The following is a 27,654-nucleotide window of genomic DNA, read 5'->3' on the forward strand; positions in this document are numbered from 1 at the left end:
GCGGAAAACACTGCTCTGTCGGTTCTGGTCGCCCGTGTTTGATTCTGTTACACAGTATCCTCTTAAAAGTGTTAACACAGTTCTATATACCTACTATTGCTTCCTATAAAACTGACTTTGACTTAACAGAACCCGGAACAGAAGACGGTATAGGAACAGACTCAAACACAGCGGGAAGGTGACAGACGCTGAAACACTCACGGGAACCTGCTAGAGGGGAAATTCACACGGCATTTACACGATAGACCCCTCAGGGGTTTAACACAAGAGCCTCAGGACAGACGAGAGCGTTAAGACGGACACACAGACAAGCGTGTGGGCAGAGACGACAGGAGGACGAGAGGCGGGGAGCCCCGAGACCTCCACGTGAGCTCTGTTCCAGAACCCCTACGTTTAAACCTCAGCTGTGACCGACATCTGGCAGTGACGTCCTCACCCCCGACCTGCCTCGGGAAGGTCTGGCTTTCTCCCCGGAAGCCCCTCAGGAGGCGGGGGGACCCACCTGGCTCTCCAACCGGCCCAGGTGCCACGCCAACCAGCTTGCCGTACCTGTCGCCTCGCGACTGCAGGTCAAAGTAGACGTTGCCTGTTTCGAAAAGGGGACGGTGAAGCCACTTCTCAGCCACCAGCACCCGCGTCTATACGCACATCACAGCTACGGAGTTAGAACTTAAACACAGGACGCAGCCTCTGGCCCAGCCGGCCCTCCCTGCCATCAGCACCCGCGTCTACACGCACATCACAGCTACGGTGTTAGAACTTACACACAGGATGCAGCCTCTGGCCCAGCCGGCCCTCCCTGCCATCAGCACCCGCGTCTACACGCGCATCACAGCTGTGGTGTTAGAACTTACACAGGACGCAGCCTCTGCCCCAGCCGGCCCTCCCTGCACGTCTAGACCGCGACCGACACCCCTGTCCTAGGGAAGCACGCGCTCGGACGTGCCACGGCCGTCCAGCAGTGGAGGTGGAAACACAAAGGGAAGGTCACTGCGTTCACTGGCGCCTGCATTCAGCTCTGGCCCCCATGTTACACACCCACCAACCGAGACGCCCCTTCCTAGTCCAGACACGAGAGCACCCTGCTGCTCAGACCACAGGCAGCTCCTCACACGTGCATCCCCGTGGGGCGCCTTCCCTGAGCTGCACGCGGGCTCCCGGGGGCCCTGCGGAGCCAGGCGGCCCCCGCCCCTCTGACCCATGAGGTGGCGGCGGGAAAGGAGCCGTGTTCAGGAGGGCTGCGGCCACGGGCACTGGACCACGCTCCTGAGGGCCAGCGCACACCACAGTCAGCGCGAGGCCGCGGTTGGCCGAGACTTCTCACCTGGACAAACCTGTAACTTCTCGCCTGCACCTGCCTAGCTCTGACCCGGCCCTAACCCTCACCTGCACCTCCCTCTCAGCCTTGAGGATGGGGGGCTCACCTTCCGTCTGCACCGCCCTTCTCGGGGGCCGTGGCCTGGACGGGGGGCTCACCTTTTGCTGTGCAATAAGCGTGCCCGTTGGCGATGAGTCTCTCGATGAAGGCGACGATCTGAGGCACGTGCTCGGTCACCCGCAGGTAGGCAGTGGGTGGGAGGACCTGCGGGAGGGCACAGACCCGCGGTCTCCCCAGCCCGGCACAGACGGAGGCCCCGCCAGACCACCTCCGTCACTCGGCCTTCTCACCAGCCACCTACCTTCAGGGCCGCCATGTCCTGTTTGAAGTCTTCTTCGTAAAGACGGGCCAGGGACGCGGGTGACACGCTCATCTGCAAGATAATGAGGCAGGGCTCCGTCTGCAGGGGTCAGGATGGGGCCTCGGAGGACGGCCGCCCCCACGGGCCCTGCTCACAGAGGGCCTTGGGCCTGCTTTCTGGTTAGACTGAAAACAGAATAAACGATGCCACGATCTCCATTAACTCAAAACAAAACCCCCAAAACGACAGTTGTCCTGGAAACTGCGGCCCGGGGATGTTTACTGAGGAGATGAACCCAGTGAGCAGTGTCTTCTTCACGGCAGTCGTGGGCAAGACAACGCATGCCTCTCTCAGCTCTCTGTGCAACATGCAGACGGGCCCACTGAATCCCCCAGATGGCCCCGGGGTCCCGTGTCCACGGTAAGACTCCGGGGACAAAGACAGCAGGTAGGGCCGCCAGGCCCAACGGCTCCTCCCGAGCGGCCCTGGTGGCGGAGCAGGCCCCTGCGAGGAGCAGTCCGCCAGCGTCCGCCAGGGCAAGGCCAAGCGAACCACAGACCAAAGCCCAGCGTCGCTGTGCCACTCTGGGAGATTCCACGGCACGCGACTGGACCCAAAGAAAAAACACTGTGCCGCTCTGGAAGACTCCACGGCACACGACTGGACCCAAAGAGCAGCAGAGGGTCTGATGAGCTGCCTGGCTTTCTGAGTTCTCCTCATGAGTTTCCTGAGCAGTATTCCTCTCCTGGGGGCGGGAGGGAAGTGTGCCCCCGCCTGGCCCTTCCCAGAAAGCAAACACCTTCTGTCTGTGCCTCCTCCCGAAACCCGGCTCGCGGCCTGCACTGGCGTCCTCGGCTAAAGCCACACGCTGTGCAGGCCCCGGGCACGCAGCGCGCTGAGCCATGATGCACACGAGTGCACACACACACGGGCACCGCCTGAGCCACGCGTGACACACGAGTGTGCACACACACACACACACACACGGGGCAGACCACGCGTGACGCCGTGCTTGAGGACACGCGTGCATATCCTGGGTGGCCGCTGCCAGCGCCTCCAGAGGAACCTGAAACTGAGCACCTCGCTCAGGCGCTGCTGAGGGCCCGCCAGACCATGGTCACGGTGGCGCCAACTGTAAACGCGCCTCCTCACTGCATCTCTAACCTGAGTCTCTCCTGTTCTGAGGGAGCTCGAACATCTCGAGTGTTTAGGGACCATCTGCATTAAACCGTCTGAAGTTAACCATGGCTCTACAGAGCTGCAGGTCCTTAAAGTCTTGTCTTATTGATACGGAGGAAGTATCTTCAAGAAAAGAGATAGACCTTTTATCCTCCATATGAATTTCACCTGTTCCCAAACGTCTTTCAACTTCATGGTTATTTTATGGCACGCAGAAAATTTCATTTTTGTATTTAGCAATCTTTTACGTTTCTCAACCTTTTCTGGGTTTGGAAACAAACTTAGCAAAGCCTTCTGGACAGGTGGCTACAAAAAAGTGCCCCATGGTTTACTCTAATAATCCATGCTTCCACGTCTTCATGTGAAATCTCTGATCAGCTTCAAATCTGGTTGTGAGCCATATATCCAACTTTGGTTTACTTCTTCCTCAGATGGTCACCCAATCGTCAGCTTCTTACTGAGTAATCCTCTGTTCCCCACTGATGTGAAATGCCATCTTCACCAAAAACGAATTTCCAAAATTACTGTGTCCGTCTCTGGACACTCCAGCGTGTCCCATCGCCTGTCTCTTGGTTTAACTGTGAATTGGTGTTTCATCTCCTCGGTCTCCAGACACGGAAGGCAGGCAGGGGCGGGGGGAGAGGGGGCCGCTGCAGAGGAGGCTTGGTGGGGCGGGGGGTGGTCAGCATCGCCACAGGGAGCCACAGGTGTGGAGGGCGCGTCGTCCTGGACCTTATGTGCAGACACACAGCTTCCCCCGGGTCTGGCCTGCGTCTACTGAGCTGTGCAAAAGGGGAAAGAGTAAAGAAAACCAAGCAACATTCTGCAGCTCCTGAGCCATTAGCACCCGGTAGGCCCTCCTCCTCTAGCCTCTACTCTTACGGACTTGCTCTGCTCGCCCCTGGGAACTCCAGATGCAGGCAGCCCGGCTCTGGTGGCAGGAAACGTGGGGTCCTCACACGCGGCTCCTCCCGCCCCCTCGGCGGGACCCTAGGGACCGTCACAGGTGACTGTGGGCCAGAAGTGGACACAAGCTGCTGCTGGCGTGGGGGACAGGGAGTCAGACCCCCAAACTGAAGCAACTGGACACGGAACCTCCAGGCCCCTGGTCCCCCCAAGAGGGGCTCACGATGCTCTCTCCACAGGACCCCCTGCAGGGGGCGCTGCTGACACGGCACTGGCCCTGAGAGCCCAGGCCCGCCCGGAGGGAGGAGACTCTGAGAGTCCCGAGGACTGCAAGGAGATCCAACCAGTCCATCCTGAAGGAAATCAACCCTGAATATTCACTGGAATGACTGATGCTAAAACTCCAGTGCTTTGGCCACCTGATATGAAGAGTCAACTCACTGGAAAAGACCCTGATGCTGGGAAAGACTGAGGGCAGGAGGAGAAGTTTGGCCACCTGATATGAAGAGTCAACTCACTGGAAAAGACCCTGATGCTGGGAAAGACTGAGGGCAGGAGGAGAAGTTTGGCCACCTGATATGAAGAGTCAACTCACTGGAAAAGACCCTGATGCTGGGAAAGACTGAGGGCAGGAGGAGAAGTTTGGCCACCTGATATGAAGAGTCAACTCACTGGAAAAGACCCTGATGCTGGGAAAGACTGAGGGCAGGAGGAGAAGTTTGGCCACCTGATATGAAGAGTCAACTCACTGGAAAAGACCCTGATGCTGGGAAAGACTGAGGGCAGGAGGAGAAGGGGGCGACAGAGATGAGAAGGCTGGATGGCATCACCAACTCGATGGACATGAGTTTGAGCAAGCTCTGGGAGTTGGTGATGGACAGGGAGGCCTGGCGTGCTGCGGTCCATGGGGTCACAAAGAGTCGGACACGACTGAGCGACTGAGCAATAGCAACGATCAGCTGGGCTGGGCGCTATCCCAGGCAGGCAGGGGACCTTGAACGCCTGTCCAACCTTCCTCCCGGAGAGAAGGGCACGCAGGCCAGGGTTCCAAGGCACAAAGACAGTAACTCTGCTTCAATCACTGAGGCACTTAGTATCATTTTTCTTAACACAAAATGTAACCCTGCGAATATACCTTGTTTCTTTTCATTCCTCCCCCAGAAATCCTCCTGCAGCTTTTATTCCTGACAAACAATAAAACTCTGCCAAAAGTTAAAGTCAAGAAAGTGATTCAGAGAAATGAAATATAATTTAAACTATTTTAAGAGCACACACTGAAGCAGATGGCATGAAGGATACGGCCATCATCAAAAAAAAACCTTGCCTCTGGTAAAAAGAACAGCCTTTTTGTTGGACACTAAGAAACAAATAGGTGTTTTCATAACTATGTGCTTCAGACCGTGGTTTAACATGCTGAAGTAGGATTCTATCTTCAGAACAAACAAGACTGCGTGATGCCAGGTTAGCAGCCTGCTATGCTACAAGTATGGACGTGCTCAGCTGTCAAAAATTAAAACGCTCTCTACACTTACCATTTCTAAACCAATTCTGCCAACCTTCTCCCCCCTCATCGGCCCCCACCAGCTGAGCCTCATGACAGGTGGAGAACCCACCTCCGGCTCTGAAGGGTCACAGCCGACCCCAGCGCAGCCAGCACAGGGACATACCTGGGCGGGCGACCCAGGCACCCTCCTCCTCAACCAGCCTGGCGTCCTCTCTGCCAAGGGTTACCGCCCACACACCAACACCCATCCACCTGCCGCATCAGAGTCCCCCACCTCTCCGTCTCCCCAGCCAGCCAGGCCCGGCTCCAGCCCGCGTCCTGTTCAGCAGTGCAGGGCTGACCTCCCCATCAGGGCCCGGGGTCCTGCTCAGCGCCGCCCAGACCCCGGCAGCCTCCAGAGGGACTGGCAGGCCTGCCCCTTGCCCCCGTCTGTCCTGACCATGGACGAGAGGCCACTGCTTCCTGCATCGGATTCGCTCAAAGTCTCCTCTGGACCCCAGAACCGCCGGCCCAGTGAGTGTCTGAGCACAACCTCAGCGCAGACGGCCCCGGGCGGCCCCAGGGAGACAGCGCAGGGCCCTGGGCGGGTGGCGGGAGGTGGGCCCGCTCCAGCAGCCGGGGCAGCCTACCTGCTTCCCGCTGCCACCTCCCACGCCCCCTCAGCTCCCCACTCACGGCGCCCACGGCCACGCCAGCATCACGTGACCTCGCGCTGCGCTTCCATGGTGGCCAGGGCGGACACCTGACCCTAGGGGACACCAGGCACAGGTCGCGGATCTGGAGATCAGACAGAACAGTGTGGAGAGTCAGCGCCGGGGAGACCAGGGGAATCGCTGAGTACCCCCGACACACTCCCCCGAACGCTGAATGAAGGCAGTCAGTAGGAAACAGGAAGACGGGCTTCCTAGAAAATAAATCTGAGAGAAAATGACAGAACACGGGAGGAATGCAAGAGTCCAAAAATCAGGACGGCGAGTTCAGATATGTCCCTGGGGTAGAATGCTGCCTTTTAAAATGTTGATGAGTGCTTAAGAACATGAGAAAACACTCAAAATACAGTAAGTGGGAAAAGCAGGTTGCAAAACAGTGTAAAGAATAAACTGGCTTTCCAGAAAACTCTATATATGCATTCAGACGCTTTTAAAGTTATAGGACGTAAAGCCCTCAGCACGTTTTTCTATAAACTAGACACTTTAACAAGTTTTTATATATCTTTAGAGACAAGTGTTATATGTGTGCGTGCATGTTAAAGTGCTTCAGTTGTATCTCTTTAAAACCCTATGGACTGCAGGTTCCTCTGTCCATGGAATTCTCCAGGCACGCCCTCCTCCAGAGATCTTCCCACCCAGGGATCAAAGCCCCACCTCCTCCGTCTCCTGCACTGGCGCGTTCTTTACCGCTAGTGCCACCTGGGAAGCCCCAGCTGTTACATACAGTCACGTACAAATGTTATACACGGCTGCTGATTATAAAACACAGAGGAGGTGAACCTTTGAAAGTAGACTTTTAAAAGTACAACTACAGGAAATGCCTTGGTCACCAGTGGACAAGACCCTACGTTCTCATAGCTAAGGACACAGGCTTAATCCCTGGTCGGAGAACTAAAATCCCACAAGCCTTGTGATGCGGCCAAAAAAAAATGAAATAAAAAATTCTCAAGTAAAAAAAATAAAAATGTAACAAAATACTTTATTTAATCCCTATGCTAGAAATCCCCCCCAAGAGGTCCTCTAAATGCCACATGAGATATAAGAGGAGTGTCCTGTTTATATAACAAGTAAGAAAATCAAACCTCACAGGAGCGAAATTCCCAAGCCAGCCTCTGAGTTCCCCTGTAACAGGGAAGGAGATACATCCCGCAGGCCGACAGGGCAGGGAGGGCCTGGACTCAGCCCGGGAGGTGTCCTGGGGATGGGAGGATTAGGTAAGGGCGGAGTCGACCACACTTCTCAGCAGGGTGAGGAGACCTCTCTGAACAGCCTCACGCGGTCACGTGTGGACAGCAGGTGTGAGAAGTCTCGCGAGGCGCAGACAACTGTGAGGTGGGGTCGGCCCACTCACCGGTCAAAGCCCTGCTCCGCGTGGCCCTCGCTCACCTCGTTGGCGCGTCTGATTATCTTATCGTCCACGTCTGTGATTCCCATCACCATGACGACGGTGCACCCGAACACCCTGCTGAGGATCCTCCGAATTATATCAAATCTGACGTAGGAGCTGAAAGGAAGAACATTACAGCACCTTTCATCCTGAAAGCCACTACTGCGATCTTCAAAGAGTGTGCTCCCTTTACCATGAGGCCACACAACTGTGTGATCAAGGACGTTCAAGGGCAGCTGCAAAAGGAAAAGCCTTTCACCGGGCCTCTTGGGTCCGCGTGAGAAAACTAAGGCGCTGCCTCAATTTCAGGACCCAACACGAGCACTTTTAACTTTGAGCGGTTGTCTGAGTGAGTTTACACCTGCGCCACTGTGTAAAGGTTCACTCGTGACACAAAGTCAGGAGGCGGCCAAGAGGCTGGGTGCTTTTACCGCCCGTGTTCATGCTCCAGGATAACTAACGTCTGACCGTGACAAGAGACAGAGGCGGATAATAAGTCAAGACAGAGATGATCCCATCAAAGCTGGAAAGGTCACTCCCAGGAAGTGTGCAAGCGGCTGTGGAAAGTGGGAACTCCAGCTTACGGGCAGGCTGCACGGGAGCAACGCAGACTTGAGAAAGCAAGGGTTTAAAATCCAGCTCAGGTCAGTCGCTCAGTTGTGTCTGACTCTTTGCGACCCCATGGACTGTAGCACGCCAGGCCGCCCTGTCCATCACCAACTCCTGGAGCTTACTCAAGCTCATGTCCATCAAGTCGGTGATACCATCCAACCATCTCATCCTCTGTCATCCCCTTCTCCTCCTGCCTTCAATCTTTCCCAGCATCAGGGTCTTTTCCAGTGAGACAATTCTTCGCCTCAGGTGGCCGAAGCATTGGAGTTTCAGCATCAGTCCTTCCAACGAATATTCAGGACTAATCTTGGATTAAAATCCAATATCTACTTAAAATCTCAAGAAACTAGATTCCCCATAAGAGCAACCTTAACTTTCCGGGTCAGCCAGTCTCATGCTCGTCTCTGTTATACACGCGGCCTCTCTGAACTTGGGTTCATAACATCATTTTCCTTTGAAAACAAAGCTCCTCCTCATTGTATCCCTTGTGTTTCCATACCCACCCACCCCAGACATAGCTGACGCCAAATTCTAGGGCCAAGCCATCTCTGAAACGCCTTCCCAAGAAACTAAGAGGTTAAACATCCCTTCGAAGCCTCAGACTGCCAATTCACAAACTGGACAAAAGTCTACTATTTCACAAGGCTGTGGTACGTAATCTCAGTGCCTGCGCAGCAGAAATTTCAGCTAATTCTGATTATAAGTATCATCCCAGTGCCTCTCATTGTCAGGTCAGGAAAACACTGCAAGAAATGAGATTTTAAGGATGAAGTTAACAAGAACTTAAAACAGATGGAAAGAAAAAGTCGAATCACACGTGTGGCTGAAGGAGCTGGTGGGGAGGGGCAGGTGCTGGGGGGCCCGATACCCGAGGGTGGCCGCTCCCCGGGTCTCACCCGCCCTGTGGGCACCTTGGGAGCCCAGGGGTGGGTCCACTCACCAGGCTGCGGCTGCTGCACCCGTGGGAAACTGGATTCTGCAGCCGGCCTGGCTCAGCACTGTCTACCTGGGACCCTTCCTGGGTTACACTTAGGAGGTAACAGCACCACCAGCTGGCGTGGTGAGAGAACTGCACTGGCTGGGGTTTGCGGAGTTTAGAACAGTGCCCGGCACAGAGTGCTGTCTAGTTAAGTGTCTGTCTCTTTAAAGCAGAAGCAGGTGGGGAGGAAGGTGTGGAGGCAGGAACCTGCATAGTGAGCAGGGGCAGACCCGCAGAGGAGGCGGTCTTGGGCTTCCGGCTTTTGACCTCAAGAGCAGTGGACTGTGCCTGACCGTCCCAGCCCGAGACCACAACCTTTTCCAATGTCTTAGGTTTCTGCCTCACTAGGGACACCCCCACTTGATGACTCTTCCTGAGTGGTGGGTGCCCAGAGCGGTCACCCTGGCCAGGGAGCCAGACAGGCTTCTGGGGTGCTGGGAGCGCTCTCTCAGTCTGGGGGCCGTGAGCATCGGCTGGGCTGCACACTGCAGGTCGGCACGCTTGTCCATATTGTGAAGGACGAGCACAGATCGCAACCGATGCTCCTGGGTAAAAAATAAGGGCGAGGCTGCCTCGCACCCCCTTCCTTTCAGAACTTCTTCTTTAGTCCTTTCAAAATGTACCTAAATGTTCCTTATTCAGTCTCACAACTCATGAAGTTTCAAGGACCCAGAAGCCTTCTCTTTGAAATGAAGTTACCAAGAAGGTCACTTTCACCACTTAACAGGAGGGGCCTAGCCTGTGGGACTCCAGGCTGTAGACCTGCCTGAACCAGAGAGCTGGGCCCACCCAGCTCACATGAAACCTCGCCAGTTCCTGCTATTTCTGTGATCCTTTCAGCGGCGCACCCCATACTCCTTTCATTCTCCTTCAATAACAAAAATGCTTTCTCTTTGCCTTTGAGGAGAGCTTTTCCAGGGTAGGACAAACAGTAACCTCTACTGTTTCCGGTGTTTCCCCAACATATTTAATACCTCAAAAAAGAGATCAAAATATGCTTTTTATAACTAATAGTACTTTGGCCACCTGATGCAAAGAGCTGACTCACTGGAAAAGACCCTGATGCTGAGAAAAATGGAGCAGGGAGAACAGGGCGACAGAGGATAAGATGCTTGGATGGCATCACCTAATCGACAGACATGAGTTTGAGCAAGCTCTGGGAGACCCTAAAGGACAGAGAAGCCTGGCATGCTGCAGTCCATGGGGTCACAAAGAGCTGGACACAACTGAGCAACAACAAATTAATAGTAAGTTAGCCCAAAATGAGGAGGGGAAAAAAAAAGACTACTAGTCTATTTATTTTGTTATAATACACACAAAAAATTCAGGTCTTGCTGGGTGATGCATAATTTCTAAAATACATACTAAATAAAGGTAACTTTTAATCTAGATCTGAAAGATAAATTTAAGAGATGCACAAGAGAACAGACAAAATACTAGGAAAAGCAGCAATTTGGACAAGCCTAGGAGACAGATTTAAAAGACAGAGCGAGCACGCGTGGGGCGGTCAGAGAGCTCGGGCTCCAGCTCACCCGCCACGCTTCCTACCGGGTGCCCTCCCACGGGTCACCTATCCTGGAGAACAGGAGGGCCTTTGGCAGCCTTCCCACATCAGGGACTGGGCTAAGCAGCACTTTGTGGGCTTTATTTCATTAAACTGTCGAGATTCAAAAGAAGAATATTATTATCCCTATCCGAAAGACGAAGAAACCAGGACTCAGTAATAAAGTGACTTGTCCAAAGTTGGGAAGTAAATGGGGGACAGGGGGAGGGGGCGCGGAAACACCTGACCAGCTGACTCAAGGGCCCTCTGAAGGGCCTCATCCCACTAAACACAACAGGAAGCATCTGATTGCAAACGGTCCTTTCCCTTGCTCTCACTGTGTCCCTGAGTCTCCTCACCTGAAATGGCACCAAGTGAGGATGTAATATGTATGCTTCCCACAATGCCTGGAATACACTAACTACTCAGGATTCTTAAGTTGTCACTTGAGGGATAGGAAAAAAAAAAAAAAAAAAAAACCCTGCAAAAGGTTTTCTTTCCAAAACAAACGGTTGCTTAAAGGGTGAAAATTCAGCGTCAGGACACTCACCAAGCATGACCCAGGTGTGCGTGATCGTAGACCGTTGGTCCGCAGCTGTACCTGGGGACAGAGGGAAGACCCACCATGTAAAGCAAACTTGCAAGACAGAACGCCACGTTCTCAGTCATAATCAGCATATAACCATGTCTCTTTGTAAAAAAAGAAAAGAAAGGTAACCGCTTTGGGGGATGCGTACCCGGGGATGTATGACCCTCGGATCACTAAATTCAGCGCCAAATCCGTGAAACGCTGGGACTACCCGAGGGTCTTTACAGGTGCCGCCGGAGTACTTCATCACTCATTAGACGCCTGCACCTGAGGACGCAAGCCCGCGCCCCACGCAGGGCGCCCGCCTCCGAAAGGCTGGGTGCAGCCCCTCCCGCCCCGCCGCACCCCCGCTCCCCGAGTCCCGGCGGGCTACCAGGAGGCGGCGTCCGCTCGGCTCACAATCAACGGGTCCTTCCTCCGGGTGAGGCTGTTGTACACCTTGACGCCCGTGTCGTAGCCCGTGGGCTGCAGCCAGCCCTGCCCGCGCGCCCCCGACGCGGAGCGGCCCGGCTCCGGGCCCCGTGCGGCCCGGAGCAGCCAAGCGCCCCCGCAGGCCCGGCGCGTCCACAGCATGGCCGGCGCGCAAGGCCCGCAGGCCACGCCCACGCCGGGGGGGGGGGGGGGTCAACAGGCCACGCCCACCGGAAGGCCCGGTCGCCCCGCCCACCCGGAAGAGGCAGGCAAGAGTTCGCCGCGGCGCGGGGGGCGGGGCCGCGGCGCGCGGGGGGCGGGGGAGCGGCAGGCTTGGGTGGCGGCCCCGCCCCGGGGCGGTGGGCAGAGCTCCGCCCTTCTCGTCCGGGGCGGCCCTGGACTGAGCTGACTCGGTGCAACCCCGGGCCGGGCCCGCGCGCCGCAGGACCCAGTGCCATGGGGCGGGCAGCCGCTGACGGCTCCGCGTCTGCTCCGGGGGCACGTCTGCACCCCAACACGGCTCATGCACACACTGAGCACGTCTGCACCCCAACACGGCACACCCTGTCCCCGGATGAAAGGGCAAAGCTCGGACACCACCCATTCACCGAGTACGCGTAGTAGGAAATGACTGCCCGGGATTCATTTTACGGTTGTAAGTTCTGTCATCTGGTCTCTTGAGAACAAAAGCATTGTGAATTGCGGTTTCAATGAGACTCTTTAAAGGCGGATTCTCTTGAAGTTAACTTTCAAATTATCTCGACAAACGTGTCCTTCTTGATATCTTCCAAAACAGCGTCTCAGAAAAACAAAGAAATCCCCTTTGCTTTTGCAGTCCTCAAAACAGCACATTAAAAATAAATAAATAAATAAATAAAATTAAAAAAATTTTTTTTTAATTTTTTTAAAAATAAAAATAAAAAAAACCCAGCACATTAAGTTTCTCAGTTGTTTTGGGGGTTTGTTTTGGTCGTTCTATAACAAGGCAAGTGCTCCAGTAGAGACAAAGAAGTACCTTCCAACAGCACTTAAACTTTCCCCAAGACCTCTGGAGTCCAGCTCTGCAGTTCCACGGGAACTGTGTCCGAAGGCTTGACGGCTGAAGCGTTAGAGCTTGTCATTCACAATTAGGAGACCTCCCATCGGAGCCAAGCCCCTCTCCCCCACCACTCAGAGCCCTGCTTCAGCATTAACCCCCTCCCCACTACCTGCACACTTGCCTCGTTGCTCTTTTGTAATTCTCTCTCCTTTCTAGTACAAGGTGTGTGTTTTTCTCCCTAATTATTTTTGGATTTTTTCTTTTTTCAAACTTTAAACTTTTTATTTTGCGTAGGGGTATAGCCGATTAACAATGTAATGGTAGTTTGAGGGGAACAGCGAAGGGACTCAGCCATACATGTATATGTATCCATCCTCCCCCCTCCCCCCCCCAATCCAGGCTGTCACAAGACTGAGAATTCCACGTGCTATACAATAGGTCCTTGTTGGTTATCCATTTTGAATATAGCAGTATGTTCCTTGAGTACTTCAGATGTAAATTATTTTCAACTCTGGTTGTTTAGGTGCTCAGTCCTGACCAACTCTTCTGCCGCCCCATAGACTGTAGCCCAGCAGGCTCCTCTGTCCGTCGGGTTCTCTAGGCAAGGATACTGGAGTGGTTTGCCATTTGCGTCTCCAGGGGATCTTCCCAACCCAGGGATTGAACCCAGGTCTCCTGCTTGGTAGGCAGATTCTTGACCCACTAAGCCACCTCTTTCACTGTGAAAAGTGAAAGAGAAGTTGCTCAGTCGTGTCCGACTCTCTGCGACCCTGTGGACTGTAGCCCACCAGGCTCCTCCATCCATGGGATTCTCCAGGCAAGAATACTGGAGTGGGGTGCCATTTCCTTCTCCAATGCATGTAAGTGAAAAGTGAAAGTGAAGTTGCTCAGTCGTGTGCGACTCTCTTCGACCCCCTGCGACCCCGTGGACTGTAGCCCACCAGGCTCCTCCATCCATGGGATTCTCCAGGCAAGAGTACTGGAGTGGGTTGCCATTTCCTTCTCCAGGGTATCTTCCCCACCCAGGGATTGAACCCGGGTCTCCCGCATTGCGAGCAGAGGCTTTAACCTCTGAGTCACCACCACCAAATTCAGAAAAGGGTAATCTCTAAGGAGATCCACCTGTTGCAGGTGGGAGAAAATCTGAGCAGTAAAACATCTGATAGAGAAAGCTCTGACAGATATTAGATATGCCAGAAAAATAAGAAAACGACAAAAGGCTTGACTGCAATCTGTAAGAACATGAAGAATTTGAGGGGAAAGCTAGAAGTTTTAAAAACAAATTTAGTGAGACTGAAGATGGAACCCTGCACGTGAACCTGGACAGCTGGCATGTTTTAATTGGCCATGGGAAATCATGATTTTTTAAACTAAGAGGTATATTCTGTCCTCTGAAAACTGGTCCTGTAAGGTGCTCAGCCCTTGGCGGACAGCAGTGCTACCTTAACTCTTCTGGGAATTGTCAAACGGAAAAACAGACACATTATTCACTGATGGTTAAAAGCATGACTCCTCTTGCAAGTTCAATATTAAAGTGACCAGGAAGATATAGTAGCATACATACCCAGAGAGAGAGAGAGAAAGACTCTTCCCAGTCTAGGTCAGAACCAGTAAGTATATTATAATTAATGATTCCAAAATGTCATGAATGCCATTTCGTAGCCCTTAATGACAACAAAAAGTGTAGTTCTCAGCATTACATTTTGCTTCAAAGCAAAATCTGTAAATCCAAAGTATAGTAGATGGGGAAGCACATATTGTTTAGGGCACTTCAGGTTTGAGATGAACATGTTAGGATTTATATTTAAGCAGCTCAAAACAGAAAGAACTATAATTCATCTCTTTTTCTTCCATAAGTTTGAACATCTTCAGTGAAACTAGAACTATAACCTTAGAAAAAATACTTAATATCAATTTTTGAAACATACTCCAAAGAACAACAATTGAAACTACCCAAATTCTTCAATGTATCCTCAAAATTAAGCTCTTTAGTGGCATTTTAAAATGGGTGATTAGGGTTCAGGATGGGGAACACATGTATACCTGTGGCGGATTCATTTTGATATTTGGCAAAACTAATACAATTTTGTAAAGTTTAAAAAAAATAAAATAAAATGGGTGATTACAGTTATGCTCTAGCTATTGGTCTTCTAACCTTGTCCATTCAATGTTGAAGTCATTGGCATACATTTTAAGAACTTGGTAAAACTAATCAAATATTTTCTGGCTTTTTAGCCTAAGGGGTAAAGTAAATGTCTTACAAACATTATTCACCACTGCTTCCCTAGTGCACAGAACAGTAGCTAGCACGTGGTGAAGTGTGAAAGTCGCTCAGTCATGTCCCACTCTTTGCGACCCCATGGATATACAGTCCATGGAATTCTCCAGGCCAGAATACTGGAGTGGGTAGCCTTTCCCTTCTCCAGGGGATCTTCCCAACCCAGGGATCGAACCCAGGTCTCCCGCATTGCGGGCAGATTCTTTACCGGCTGAGCCACAAGAGGGGGAAGCAGATGGTAGGCGCTCATTAAATATTATTTTGTTGAATGAAACAATTTTTTTTTGTCTCACGTGTTTTTCAAGTCCATGCCAAAATGAGGGATCGCTACTGAGATGACATCGTGATTTAAAAAACAAAACCAAAACAAAACAGTCCAGCTTGATTATCACTGAAAGGAGTAAATTCTTTCTCACCTTTATCCTTAAATCCAGATGAACACTTCTCAGTTAAAGGCAATAAATGCCTGGATTAAAAGTACCTACCTCTTTCTTAATCATGTACTTTAAAGTTACTTGTATCTTTTTTCTTATTCAGCGTTCACTAGTCCACATAATATCTTCGTTTCCACATAGCGTCAGAGTACTAAAGTCTTGTGCAGGCTAGTGGCCCATAAATGAAGTTTAAACTCAGCGTCCGCTTTAAACTGGGCCAAAACTGGAAAAGTGTGAATCTCTAAGTGAAATAACAACCGTTTCCCCAAATTTTCGAAGTGAACGTTCTCCTGATGTGGGGGTGGGTTAAGGGGGCTGAGCGTAAAGAAGAAACTCATTTCCAAGTGCTAAGTACTATTCGGCGTTGATCAGCGCAGCAACGGTCCGACGCGAAAACTCGTTTCGAAAGACAAACAGCTCAACGCGGTCTCGCGCTCTTTACGAGACCATCACCTGGCCAGCGCGAGCCGCGCTGCGGACAATCGCCCATTTTAAAAACACCGGGCTGGGCTGCAATTCTACTGCTTACAGAGAGGGACTGAAAACTTCCGAGCGGTCTTGGCTGTCACAACGCTGCTTCTGCGGACACTCGGGGCTCCACCAGAGCCTCGCTCCCGGGTCGAGGGGCGGGACCGCGCGGAGCAGCGGGGCACCCGGGAGGGAGGCCAACCCTCCACCACCCATCCACCGGCCGAAGAGGGGACGCAGAGCTGGTATGGGACGCTCGTAGGCTGGGGCCGAGCTACCGGGCAGGGTTAAAGACGGCTACAGGACGTCTGCGCCCAGAGAGAGGACACACGGGGCGGAGAGAACGCCTCCGAGCCCCACTGCCTGCAGCGGCGGCTCGGGCGCAGGCCCCGGGCTCGCGGACAAAGCCTCGGCGTGGTCACGCCCACAGGGCGGGGCCTCGATAGGAAGAGGCGGGCCCGCGCGCGGGCTCGTCGTCTAGGCAACGGGGCTCACTGAAAGCCCAACTTGAGTTTAGCACCAGGAGAAGAGAGATATGGAGGGAGGGAAGGGCCCGAGACTGAGAGAGAAACCCCCCCGGGACCTCCGACTGAAAGCCGGCCCCACCCCGCTGTGGGTGGTATTTCGAAGTGGGGGCGCGGATATCAAGAGCGGCATCCAGGCCACGGGCGAGAAGGGCCGTCCGGCCTCTCCGGGGGCCCGGCGTGGGTTCACTTCTCGAGCCTCTTTGTCTCCAAGCCGCTTGGCTCCAGCCTCCAGCCGGCGACACAATAAGGGCGGGCGGTGTTGGACCGCGCAAGCGCGCGAGCCGCGGGGGCCGCTGGGAGTGGTGGTCCGACCGCCAGATGGTAGGTCTCCCGCGCGGGCCGGCGGCCGCCGTGGCCGCCCTAGTGCGCACGCGCGCTCACTTCCGCCCGACCGGGCCCCGCCCGCCCCGAGAGGACGCGGGTTTCCAGTAGTGAGACCCCGGCGGAGGGGGCGGTACCCGAGCTCACCCACCCCTCCTCGTCCTGATTGGACCATCCAACTGTGCGCGGCAAGTCGATTGGCTCCCGAGGTTGCCAGTCTGTTCCGAGCCGTACTTATATATTTCCCCGCTGCAGAGCGGGCTAGGGGAGTGCGAGGGGCTGGCAGCGGGAGAGAGATTGCCTGCGGGGCTGGCGGCGGGGCTGCTTCTGCGGGCTCGGCTCCGGCCGTCTGGGGCGGGGCTTCCTGCCGCCCTGCGGCCCCCCCGCCCCAGTGGGAGTGCGGTGCCGCCCGACGCCGCTGTGCCTGCAAGTGCGAAACTCCTAGTAAAGTTTGCGCCCCGCCCGCCGCCCTCTGCCCGCGAGACCCCCGCCCGGGCCGGAGTGACAGACAGAGCCCCACCCCCCGGGCGGCGGGGCTGGCGAGGGGCGTGCGTGCGGCGGGGGCGGGGCCCCCGGGGGAGGGGGCGGTGGCGCCGGGGCGCATGCGCGGTGCCGGGGGGCCGAATGTTTCCCAAGTGTTTGAAACTGGTATTTGGGTTTTCCACGTTGGACAAGTGCGGCGCGGCGGGCGGCGCGCGCCCCTTCCCGCGCTCGCTCGGCCCCGGCCCCGGCCCCGGCGCCGGGGTGCGCGCCCGCACGCCCGCCCGTGCCCGCCCCGCGCCCGAGGCCGCCGAGCGCCGGCCCGGCCCGCCAGGAGCCGGTCCCCGGGCCCAGGCGGCGCGGCTCGCAGATGTAGCGGCGCGGGGCCGGCTGGAGTCGGGGGGGGGGCGCGCCGGCGGGCGGGAGCCGTGCATTTTGCAGCGCCGGGCTCCGAGGGGGCGGGGGCCGGAGGAAGCGGAAAGCCGCGCGGAGTCGCCGGGGACCGCGGTGAACCATGTTGAGCCCTGCCAACGGGGAGCAGATTCACCTGGTGAACTACGTGGAGGACTACCTGGACTCCATCGAGTCTCTGCCTTTTGATCTGCAGAGAAACGTCTCTCTGATGCGGGAGATCGACGCGAAATACCAAGGTACGGCGGGATGGATGGGCGGGGGCGGCTGCTCCATCCCCGCCGGTGGCGGCGCGCCGCGGGGCCGGGCCGTCCTGCTTCCCCTCTTGGAGAGCCGCGAGCCCGCGGCGGGGCCCTTGCCGGGCAGAAACAAAAGGTCTGGGGCGTCTTTGATTTGCCAAGGTCCTTGTGCGCGAAGCCCGGGCACGGAGGAGGAAGGAGGAACGAGAGAGGTCTTGATGCCAGGCTGCGCGAGCAAAGCGCTCTTTGTAGTGAAGTGACGAGGCGGGGTGCTGCGGGGGAGGGGGCGCAGGGGGCGCAGGCCACGGCGCCTGGGGAGGGCTGTGCCGCGGTCGTCAGGCTGAGGGGCGCGGGGACGGGGCTGCGCGCAGGGCTGACGGGAGGGCGCAGAGGGCAAGGGGTCCCCGGAACCACCTCCACCCAGTCCCGAATCTGAGTGTTACGTAAAGTCCGGGGTCCTTACTCCGCGTGGTGCGGCCCCAGTCGCCCCCACCCAGCCCCCGGCCCTCGCACGGCGCCGGACACCGAGTGAGGGGCGCCGCGGCCGGGTGTAGCCTGCGGAGGGCCAGGGCTTTATTCCGTGTGTGCCGTGGGAAGGGAGGGGAGGGAGGATGGGGCGAGGAAGTCGCCCATCCGTGCTGCGCTCGGGGGGCGCAGGCAGGTACCTTCGGTTTGGAGAGGGACCTGGCAGGGGAGGGGATCTGTGCATCGTCCTCTGCAGCCCCCGCCGCCCAGACTGCCCGAGAGACGCAGGGGTCGGGTCCGCGGGGAATTGTCGGCCGCTGGGGAAACTTTGCTGCCCGGTCAGGCACGGCGCTGGGGGCTGTGTCTGTGCCGTGGACAGTCCCTCGGAGTTTACTAATGTTTACAGGGCTGCGCAGCAGGGAAACGGAAGAGCGGGGGGAGGTGGACAGCCAGGAAGAGCCCCACAACGAACCGAGAGCCCGTACGGCAAGGCGCCCCTGCGCGCTCTGCCTAAGGCTCGCCTTCGCGGCGACTTATATAGGCGCCCGATTAGCATATTGCGATCGTTCCGCCTCGGCCTCCTATGATTGGACTCGGTATCTCCCATGGAATGTCCTTATCAGTCCGTCGCTGAGCCATTGGTTCCTGGGCCGGATGGGGGCGGGCCTTGCACTGTGAGTGGCATGGCTCTGTTTCCGCCGCCTTCTTTTTCCCTTGCGTAGAGGGGCGGGCAGGAGGGAGGAGGTCGAGTCGATTCGAATGTCTTCGGGTCGCCCGGCCTCCGGCCTCACATTGGCCATTGCTACGGCTGGGGCGGGCTGTGTCCTCCCTTCCTGTGTCGTGATTGGTGACCCGCTTGGCCCCCGCCCTCCGGCCCGGCGATCCTTATAGGCAGTGGCTCCAGGGGCGGGGCGCGCCGCCCGCTGGCCGCCTCTCCACTGGTGGGGGTCCGGCTCGGCCCCGCCCCCACCCCGCCCCCCCAAGGACGGGAGCGGGTCATTTCCTCCGCGGAGCAATGGCGGCACCCGGGGGACAGCGGGAGACCGGCGTCCGTGCCGCCGGGCCGGCGAGGGTGCAGTCGGGCCTCCCGCCGGGCCCTTGGGGCCCGCGGGAGCGGCGGCGCCGTGAGTGACCCCGGCCTGGTGGGTGGGTCGGTGCCCCGGGCGCGGAACGCGGGTGGTGTGCGCTGCGCTCGGAGACGGAGATTGAAGACTCTGCCTGTTTACCGTCTCAGAGCCGGGGTGACAGCCGCTTTGCGCGTGTCCGGCTCCACGGGAGAAGACCAGCCCCACCGACACCCCGGCGGGGCCCCGAGGGAGCCTCGTCACCCGGCATATAGTGGTCATAACTCATTCGGTTGGGATTTACTGTAAACGCCGAGATTTGCAGCGCAGTCTAGTCTAGAAATTAAGGCTCCATTCTTAACTTCTCAGTTGCAAGTCAAGCTTTGATTAACAGTATTCGCTTATTTTCAATGGGACATTAATTCATGAGGATGGGTTGTAATTCGTTTGCCAGTGATATTTGAGGTTATTTTCAATTTGAAATATTTTCCAGTTATTTTTAAAATGTTATTTTTTTTTTAAATGCTGATGCACCCCCAAGGAAGAGGGCTTCCTAATAGAACTTTGGTGCCATCCCTATGTAGAATTAAAATACACTTCTAATCATCGGACAGATGAGATTAAACTTTGCTGCAGTCTCCATTAATCTTTTAAGATTACTTTCACAGGGTGCTGGTGTGTGGAGCCTTTTTAGAAAAAAGGGTTAGCAGCAGTTGGAGCTGATGGAGCTAAAGAGACCAGGATGCCTCCCTAGTTAGCGCCAGGGTTCTTGTTTACAGATATTTGAACTTCAGTGGTTTTGTTGATGAGAGTGCTTTGCTTGGGGCACTGAAGAAACGTATGCTGTTGTGTAGGTAACAGAATTATTTCTTGGTGATTTTCTGATGGGATGTTTGTTTCTTTCCCACAGTAAGGCTTTATAGGGCTGTGAGCTTGGTTGTGATGTGAAAAAAGCTGTATGCTATTAACTTTCAAGTTAGTGATATGATGGAATTGGTGTCTTTCCAATGAAATGCTAACATTGTCTTCAGAAATTTGGGTTACTGATTAAACCAAGTGATACAGTTTTGTAGTGTAATCACTTAAAAATAAATGGCAGAAACTCATATTTTAACACCTATGAGATAGAACTTGGATAAGTTGAACAGAGCTGCTTATGTTCAGGATTACTTACTCCAAGAGCCCCTGAGACTCTGGCATTCCTCCTTTCTAGGAGAAGGCAGTCTGAAGAATATAGCCTGGAAAATAACCTGTGCTTAAGTCGTGTGGGCCTAAGTTCATATGTTTATACCCTGGTGTTAGGTGTGTGCCTTATAACTAATTGGAGATAACATCTGGAAGTGGTCATGTCACGTTTTATACACCCTCTACCCACATCCTCCCCAACTTCCTAGCTGGAGAGTTGAATTGCCTTATCTTAAGAGACTGCAAAGGGTTTTCAGGAGTAAAATCTGATACTGTTTAATGATTACTGTTTAGGGAAAATAAGTCTGGGAATTTCTGTGTATTTAAGTAGAGTTTTGGCAAGAATATTTACTTTCCTTGTTTCAGTCAGATTTATCTAACAGTTTTTATTTCCTGAGAAATTGCCTAGTTCCACTCGCCAAATTACATTTTAAAAGCAGGTATACTGTTTTCTAACCTGTCCAAATAGGTTAACATTTAGTAGGAGGGAGTTTTGTTTGTTTTAAAATCTGTTGTCTTTTATAGATACAAATGTTATTGCTCTAAGCAGTAAAGGGAAAAGTGAAATCTGTTACCTTTGTGTCCAAGCAGGGCTGCCCTTGTCTGGCTCCTCCTTACAGACCATTCTTGTTTTCAGTAACAGGGTGATAACAGAGATACTCCAGTGCATGCTGTGATGCAATGATGTGGCAAGTAAACTGAGGCTGTGGGCCGCTGAGTAGTATTTATATAATCTCTCTAATAGTAGCTTCTAGATGTTGGTGCGCTAAAATAAAGAGAATAACAGCCTTTAAAATGTTCCCAAAATGCTTGGATAAAAACAATGGAAATATCGGACATAGTCTTTAATTTTACAGAAAATAAAAGCTTGGGCCTCAATACCTCGCCTAAACTTGAACTCTCCCCCATGGCCGCTTGTCCAGGGAGTTTTGGTTACCCGTGCTCTGAGTGCACACAGAGTCCCTTGGGAAGCTTTGGGGTGCACTTTGATAAATGGGAACCGTGTTAACGTTAGTATTTAGTCCCAGAGACTTTTTTTCTTTTTGTAACAGGGGTAAGAAGCCTGTTAGAAAGGCCTAGGTGTTACAGATTTTTCGTACTAGGAAGCCTTGCGTTGATCGTTGTGGTCCCTGACCGCCACGGTCTTATGGGTTGGAGACTGTGTTTGGCGGGGTCTCACGCTTGTTTTCCCCTTGGCAGAGATCCTGAAGGAACTGGACGAGTACTACGAGAGGTTCAAGCGGGAGGCGGACGGCGCCCAGAAGCGGAGAGCCCTGCACTGCATCCAGCGCGCGCTGATCCGCAGCCAGGAGCTGGGCGACGAGAAGATCCAGCTTGTGAGTCAGATGGTGGAGTTGGTGGAGAACCGGGCCCGGCAGGTGGACAGCCACGTGGAGCTGCTGGAGGCCCAGCAGGAGGCCGCTGACGCCACGGGCCACAGCAAAGCCGGCCAGGACAAGTCCAAAAACGAGGCGATCGCCCAGGCGGAGAAGCCCAACAACAAGAGGTCCCGGCGGCAGCGCAACAACGAGAACCGGGAGAACGCCGCCAATAATCACGACCACGATGACGTCACCTCGGGCACGCCCAAGGAGAAGAAGGCCAAGGCCTCCAAGAAGAAGAAGCGCTCCAAGGCCAAAGCGGAGAGGGAGGCGTCCCCCGCGGACCTGCCCATCGACCCGAACGAGCCCACGTACTGTCTGTGCAACCAGGTCTCCTACGGGGAGATGATTGGCTGCGACAACGACGAGTGCCCCATCGAGTGGTTCCACTTCTCCTGCGTGGGGCTGAGCCACAAGCCCAAGGGCAAGTGGTACTGCCCCAAGTGCCGGGGCGAGAGCGAGAAGACCATGGACAAGGCCCTGGAGAAGTCCAAACGGGAGCGGGCCTACAACAGGTAGTGGCGGGCCTGCCGGACCCAGGCGGCCGCAAGCCGCGTATTTATTGCGTCGCCACCGGGCGGGCGGGCGCAGGGACGCACCTGTGGACGGAGGAGGAGCTGCCCTCGCTCGGGCGCCGGGCGTCTCTGCTGTCCCGGTGGTGCACCCACCACCCACGGTGGTGCACGTGCTGTCCCACGTGTAAGAGGAAAGTGGTCTGTGGATCAGCGTTTGAGAAACTGCAAATATAGGTTTGAATGAAACACCCAAGTCAGTCTCTGATTTTTTTGTTGTTGGGGGTTGGGGCGTCTTGGCAGCAACCTCACGCGTTAGATGTGGGAAGAAAAGAGTCCATCTCGCCACTGTTCTATTTGAATAAAAATGTGACTACTTCATGAACACATTGTTTTAAAAAAATTAGCCAAGTTGCTAAAAACACGGCCTGTGGCCAGTTTGTTTCTCACTGTAATAGTGTGTATCCATGGAACAATTCAATAGACAAGTTTTAACGCTTGAAAATTGTTTTTTGAAAACACCAAATGGTTAATTTTACCAGACAAACATTTTATATCCTGGCCCATCCCCCAAATGGCCATTTTTAAATGACTGCGTACGTTTGTTCCTGAACCAAACCGGAGAGGTCCAGCTTCAGAGCACGCTTTTGCTATGGCAGATCCCAGGGTAGCTGTCTCTAACTTACAGAAGTGGTACCGATGAGGTTTGCAGGGGGACCTGGCACTTCCTGTGTTGTAATCAGAAGTGCAGCCAGATGCCAGCACATGCAGGAGCCCGCTGCAGACGTGGCGTCAGGAGGCACATGCGACGTGGCCAGTTGTTCACCTGCCAGTATATTTAATCTTGACATAAGTACGTGTTACATTTTTGTCTTAAAAACGTGTACACCAGCAGTATAGACAAAGCCTTAAGAAAATTTTGTATTATTGTTCTCACTTAATCAAGTAGAAGTTACCCTAATTGCCAGGAAAATAATAAGTGTTAAAATAGGAGTGTATGTTTAGACCAGGAGTTGGGAAATGACTGCCCACAGACCAAATGCCGCCCACCACCTGCTCTTGTATGGTGTGTGAGCCAAGGATGATCTTCAGATTGTTAAATGGGTTAAAAAAGTCAACATAAGGAAACTATTTCATGACATATGAAAATTATATGACATTCACGTGTTAGTATCCAGAAATAAAGTTTATGGGCACAGCCAGGCTCATTTGCTAACACGTGTGTGGCCGCGTTTGTCCAGCGTCAGAGTCGAGCGGTTCAGGACCCACACAGCTGAATTCATTTCTTTTCTGGCCCCGTCGAAGCTGACGTTGGATATAGACTGACAGCCAGCGCGATCATCAGCGTCCTTCACTGCCCACATACTGCGTGGTCAGTGGGACTTTGAGCTCTGAGTGATAACGTGGTTGCCTTTAACCCCGCGTGGCCGAGGGTCGTTTCTCTCCAGGGTCTGCTGGCTCTGAAGGCGCCACAGGGGAGATTGGGCCCCTGGGGCATCTGGGGACGCCTGTAGCAGATGTTCACTACACATGAAACCATGAGTCTGTTTTCTGACTGTTACCTTCATCTGGTAAACAGTTAATGAGAACTTTTTTTGTGCCTGACGTAATTCCCTAATTTTGACAGTGAATTGCTAGTACGGAGCACTGTTTGGTAAAGACACGGGCGTTGTAACTGATCATACATTAGAACGTGAACTTTTTGCATGTCAATGTCTACAAATAGGTATTTGCTTTCCAGCAAAACTCTTAAACATTTAAGAATCTTAAGTGTTTAAGTTTGATAAGCTTTACCTAGACAAATGGGCTTCCCCAGTGGCTCAGTGGTAAAGATTCTCCTGTCAATGCAAGAGACACAGGAGACGTGGGTTCGATCCCTGGGTCAGGAAGATCTCGAGGAGGAAATGGCAACCCACTCCAGTATTCTTGCCTAAGAAATCTCATGGACAGAGGAGCCTGGCAGGCTACAGTCCATGGGGCTGCAAAAAGTCGGACACGACCTAGCGAATGAGCACGCACGCGTGCATGTAGACAAATATAAGATAGGAAGGTTGCTAGATACAAATAAGTGAAATAATAACAATCCAATGGCAAGAAAAGCGGTTTAAACAAATCTGTGCTTATATAAATTATTATTTAAAACAATTCTATCTGTTGGTTTTCTACTTTTAGTTATAGCTGATAATGGAAGTTGCTATAAAAGTGCATATTGAATAGCATATCTGCTAATACGGGATTTCTTCCCATTTTTTCAGGTTCAGTGTAGACGGCTCTCCTGGAGAGACACACCCAGGGCCACACCTGGGAGTGTTTGAGCCCCATCTTTCCCCCTTAGGGCTTGTCGTTTTCCAGTCACTAAGATTGTGCCTGACTCTGTAACCCCATGGACTGCAGCACACCAGGCTTCCCCATCCTTCACTGTCTTCTGGAGTTGTCTTAAACTCATGTCTGTTGAATCAGTGATGCCATCCAACCACCTCATCCCCTGTCACCCTCTTCTGCCTTCAATCTTGCCCAGCATTAGGGTCTTTTCCAGTGAGCTGGCTTTTTGCATCAGGTGGCCAAAGTATTGGAACTTCAACTTCAGCGTCAGTCCTTCCAGTGAGTATTCAGGCTTGATTTCCTTTAGGGCTTAGGTCTTGAATAAATTGCCTAAATCTAGATCCATGGTTCTTCCCTGTTAAAATACAGCTCACCCTCGAACAACACTGGTTTGACCCGCGTGAGCCCACTTACACGTGGGTTCTTTTCGGAGGGAAATACTCCAGCAGCGCATGACGGACGTGCAGTTGTTAAGTCTATGGACTCAGCCCTGGATACGGGGGTGGGGACCTGACTCAGGTATACTCGGGTTTCCCACTGACGGGACTCAGCACCCCTAGCTCCGGGTATTCAGGGCTCAGCCATATGTTTCTCATGGGGTGGTTCTGAGAACGAGCTGCGGTGAGTAGGACGCTGGCCTCAGGGTAATCTGACGCTGGGGCTTCTGCTCGTGCCTTAATGAAGTTTCCCGTAAGGACCAACGGCTAGCCGTGTTTTCTTTTTAGAAAGTGGAATGTCACAGAGGCAGAGGCAGCGGACTTCGCTTTTAAATCACTTTGGTTAATTCCAGTGGACACTGGGTAAAAAGTCACAGGTAAGTACTTCTTTCCGGTCCAGCTCTCACATCCATACATGACTACTGGACAAACCATAGCTTTGACTATACAGACCTTTGTCAGCAAACAAATGTCTCTGATTTCTAATGCGCTGTCTAGATCTGAACTCCAGGAGACGGTGAAGGACAGGGAAACCTGGCATACTGCAGTTCATGGGGTGGCAAAGAGTCGGACACGACTTAGCAATAGAACAACAAGTGCTTAGAACATCAAGATTTAGGCTTTAGGTCATGATAAAGGTCCAGGGAACCCTAGGGGAGCACTGGAAACGGGCCTGAATTCTTCCTATAGAGGTTAGTGAAGCTACCTGGTGGAGAACAGTTGCTTTTATTTACTTGCTTTTTTTTTTTAATCTGAAAATTTTTGCTGAGGTACAATTGATATAACATGTTAATGATGTCTCGGGTGTACCTCACAGTGATTTGATATTTGTGTATATTGCAAAACGATCACTGCTGCGTCTAGCTGACGTCTGTCACCATGCAGTTACAAAATCTTTTTAATCTTGTAATCAGGACTTGGAAGATTTATTTTCTTAACTTTCAGATGTGCAGTACGGCACAGTTAGCTGCAGGCGCCGGGCCTTACCGTGTATCCCATGACTTATCTCTACCTGCAAGTTTGTACTTTTAGACCCTCCTCACCCATTTCATGTGCCACCCCGCCACCTCTGCTAACCCCCAGTTGCTTTTGTTTAATAGCCAAGTCATTATGATGCAGACGTTTCCATTAGAACCTACTTGATTATCTTTGTGTTAAACTTAACCCGCTGCACAGCACGTGGATGGCGCTAATGGTAAAGAGCCCGCTGGCCATTGCAGGAGATGGAAGAGACACAGGTTCAATCCCTGTGTTGGGAAGGTTCCCTGGAGGAGAGCATGGCAGCCCACCCCGGTGTTCTTGCCTGGAGAATCCCGTGGACCGAGGAGCCTGGGTGGGCCAAAGTCCATGGAGTCGCAAAGGGTCGGACAGGACTGAAGCGACTTAGCGCACATGCATCACAGCACGTGGAACTCTGCTCAGTGTCTGTGGAAACCTGGATGGGAGGGGATCTGGGGGGAGAATGGATATGTGCATGTATGTGGCTGGATCCCTTCGCTGTTCTCCTGAAACTATCACAACGCCGTTACTCCGCTAATGCAAAGGACGCCCAGCACAAAACAGGACAAGGCAACTTGGCCCATTCAATTAGTCACCGCACACTGGGCAGCCACCCCACGGTGTTTCTGGGCGAGGGGCTCGGAGGAGGGTGCGCCCGGGGTCCTGCGAAGGAACGCCGCAGCGACAGGCCCCTCGGGCCGCCCTCCAGCGACCTGGGCGTGAAGGTGGCTCGGTGGCCGCAGCCATCCACGGGTGCGCTTGCTGAAGTAACAAAGCGTTTACCAAAGCAAAACCCACTGTTTTCACTATTTTTTATTTATTTTTTTACTATATGCTTATTTTAGAAAGAATAGGCATTTGCGTGAAATTTCCTTTCGCATCTCGTGTCCATATCGTGTTCCAGGCCACGTGTATTAAGGTACTGAACCTTTCAGGAAGCAAGTTGCGAACATTCTGTCTTTGCACGTTTGAAGACAACGTGCCCCTGCCAGAGGCCTGGCTTTTCTCCGTGGTCCTGTCAGAGGTGATTTATGACTCAGCGGTTGCTGGCACACATGCAACGAGGCTTATGGAAATGCCCTGTCGCCCTCCCTTGCAACCTTCGACCCATTCTGCTTTCTGTCTTGGTCCCAGGTGGTCTCAGGCAGTTTGGGGGCCAGACTTCTGGGTTCGTTTAATCCAGAGAAATTGCTAGTCAGTTGAGGCTTTTCTCTCATCTCCCTCCTTGGCTCAGGAAAAAGGTGTGTCGAGACTCAAAATAGCCTCTGGGTTTGGTGGATTTTTTCTTTGGCCATACCATGTGGCATGCGGGATCTTAATTCCCCCACCAGGGTTTGAACCTGAGCCCCCGGAGTGGAAGCAGTGAGTATTAACCACAGGACCACCAGGGAGTCCCACTTCCGGGAGTTTTTAATGAGGGTCTTTGTTTCAGAATATTTATATGTTGTTTTCTTCACAAACTAAACACGAGTTTGCTGTGTCCCCTCCTCCCTCCAAAAAGGATGACAACGAATGCGTCATTTTCCTGGAAGGAAGAAAAGCCTTAGATCTCTCTTCTGTCCCTGCCTCAAATTCATTGTATCATCTGACTT

At 53.4% G+C, this 27,654-nt stretch overlaps 2 protein-coding genes across 16 annotated transcripts in view; one reads left to right on the forward strand and one right to left on the reverse strand.

Annotated features, from left to right (window-relative positions):
* The window catches only part of CARS2 (cysteinyl-tRNA synthetase 2, mitochondrial), a 29,062-nt gene extending 7,448 nt beyond the window's left edge, over window positions 1–21,614 (reverse strand). For 3 of the 13 annotated variants that reach the window (XM_059891991.1, XM_059891990.1, XM_059891993.1), the window contains exons 1-5: window positions 11,462–12,633; window positions 11,050–11,100; window positions 1,680–1,751; window positions 1,477–1,582; window positions 503–586 (exon numbers count right to left, since the gene is read on the reverse strand). In XM_059891991.1, coding sequence (XP_059747974.1) covers window positions 503–586; window positions 1,477–1,582; window positions 1,680–1,751; window positions 11,050–11,100; window positions 11,462–12,103 — 955 coding nt within the window. In that variant the 5' untranslated portion in view covers window positions 12,104–12,633. 13 annotated transcript variants of the gene reach the window in all.
* Window positions 16,175–22,560, forward strand: ING1 (inhibitor of growth family member 1). 3 transcript variants are annotated; one of them, XM_059892025.1, is made up of 2 exons: window positions 16,175–16,566; window positions 21,611–22,560. In XM_059892025.1, the coding sequence occupies exons 1-2, from the start codon at window positions 16,254–16,256 to the stop codon at window positions 22,309–22,311; spliced, it is 1,014 nt and encodes a 337-aa protein (XP_059748008.1). In that variant the 5' UTR covers window positions 16,175–16,253; the 3' UTR covers window positions 22,312–22,560.
* The last annotated feature ends 5,094 nt before the right edge of the window (window positions 22,561–27,654 follow it).

This window comes from Bos taurus, chromosome 12, assembly GCF_002263795.3.
Source record: "Bos taurus isolate L1 Dominette 01449 registration number 42190680 breed Hereford chromosome 12, ARS-UCD2.0, whole genome shotgun sequence".
Classification (NCBI taxonomy): domain Eukaryota; kingdom Metazoa; phylum Chordata; class Mammalia; order Artiodactyla; family Bovidae; genus Bos; species Bos taurus.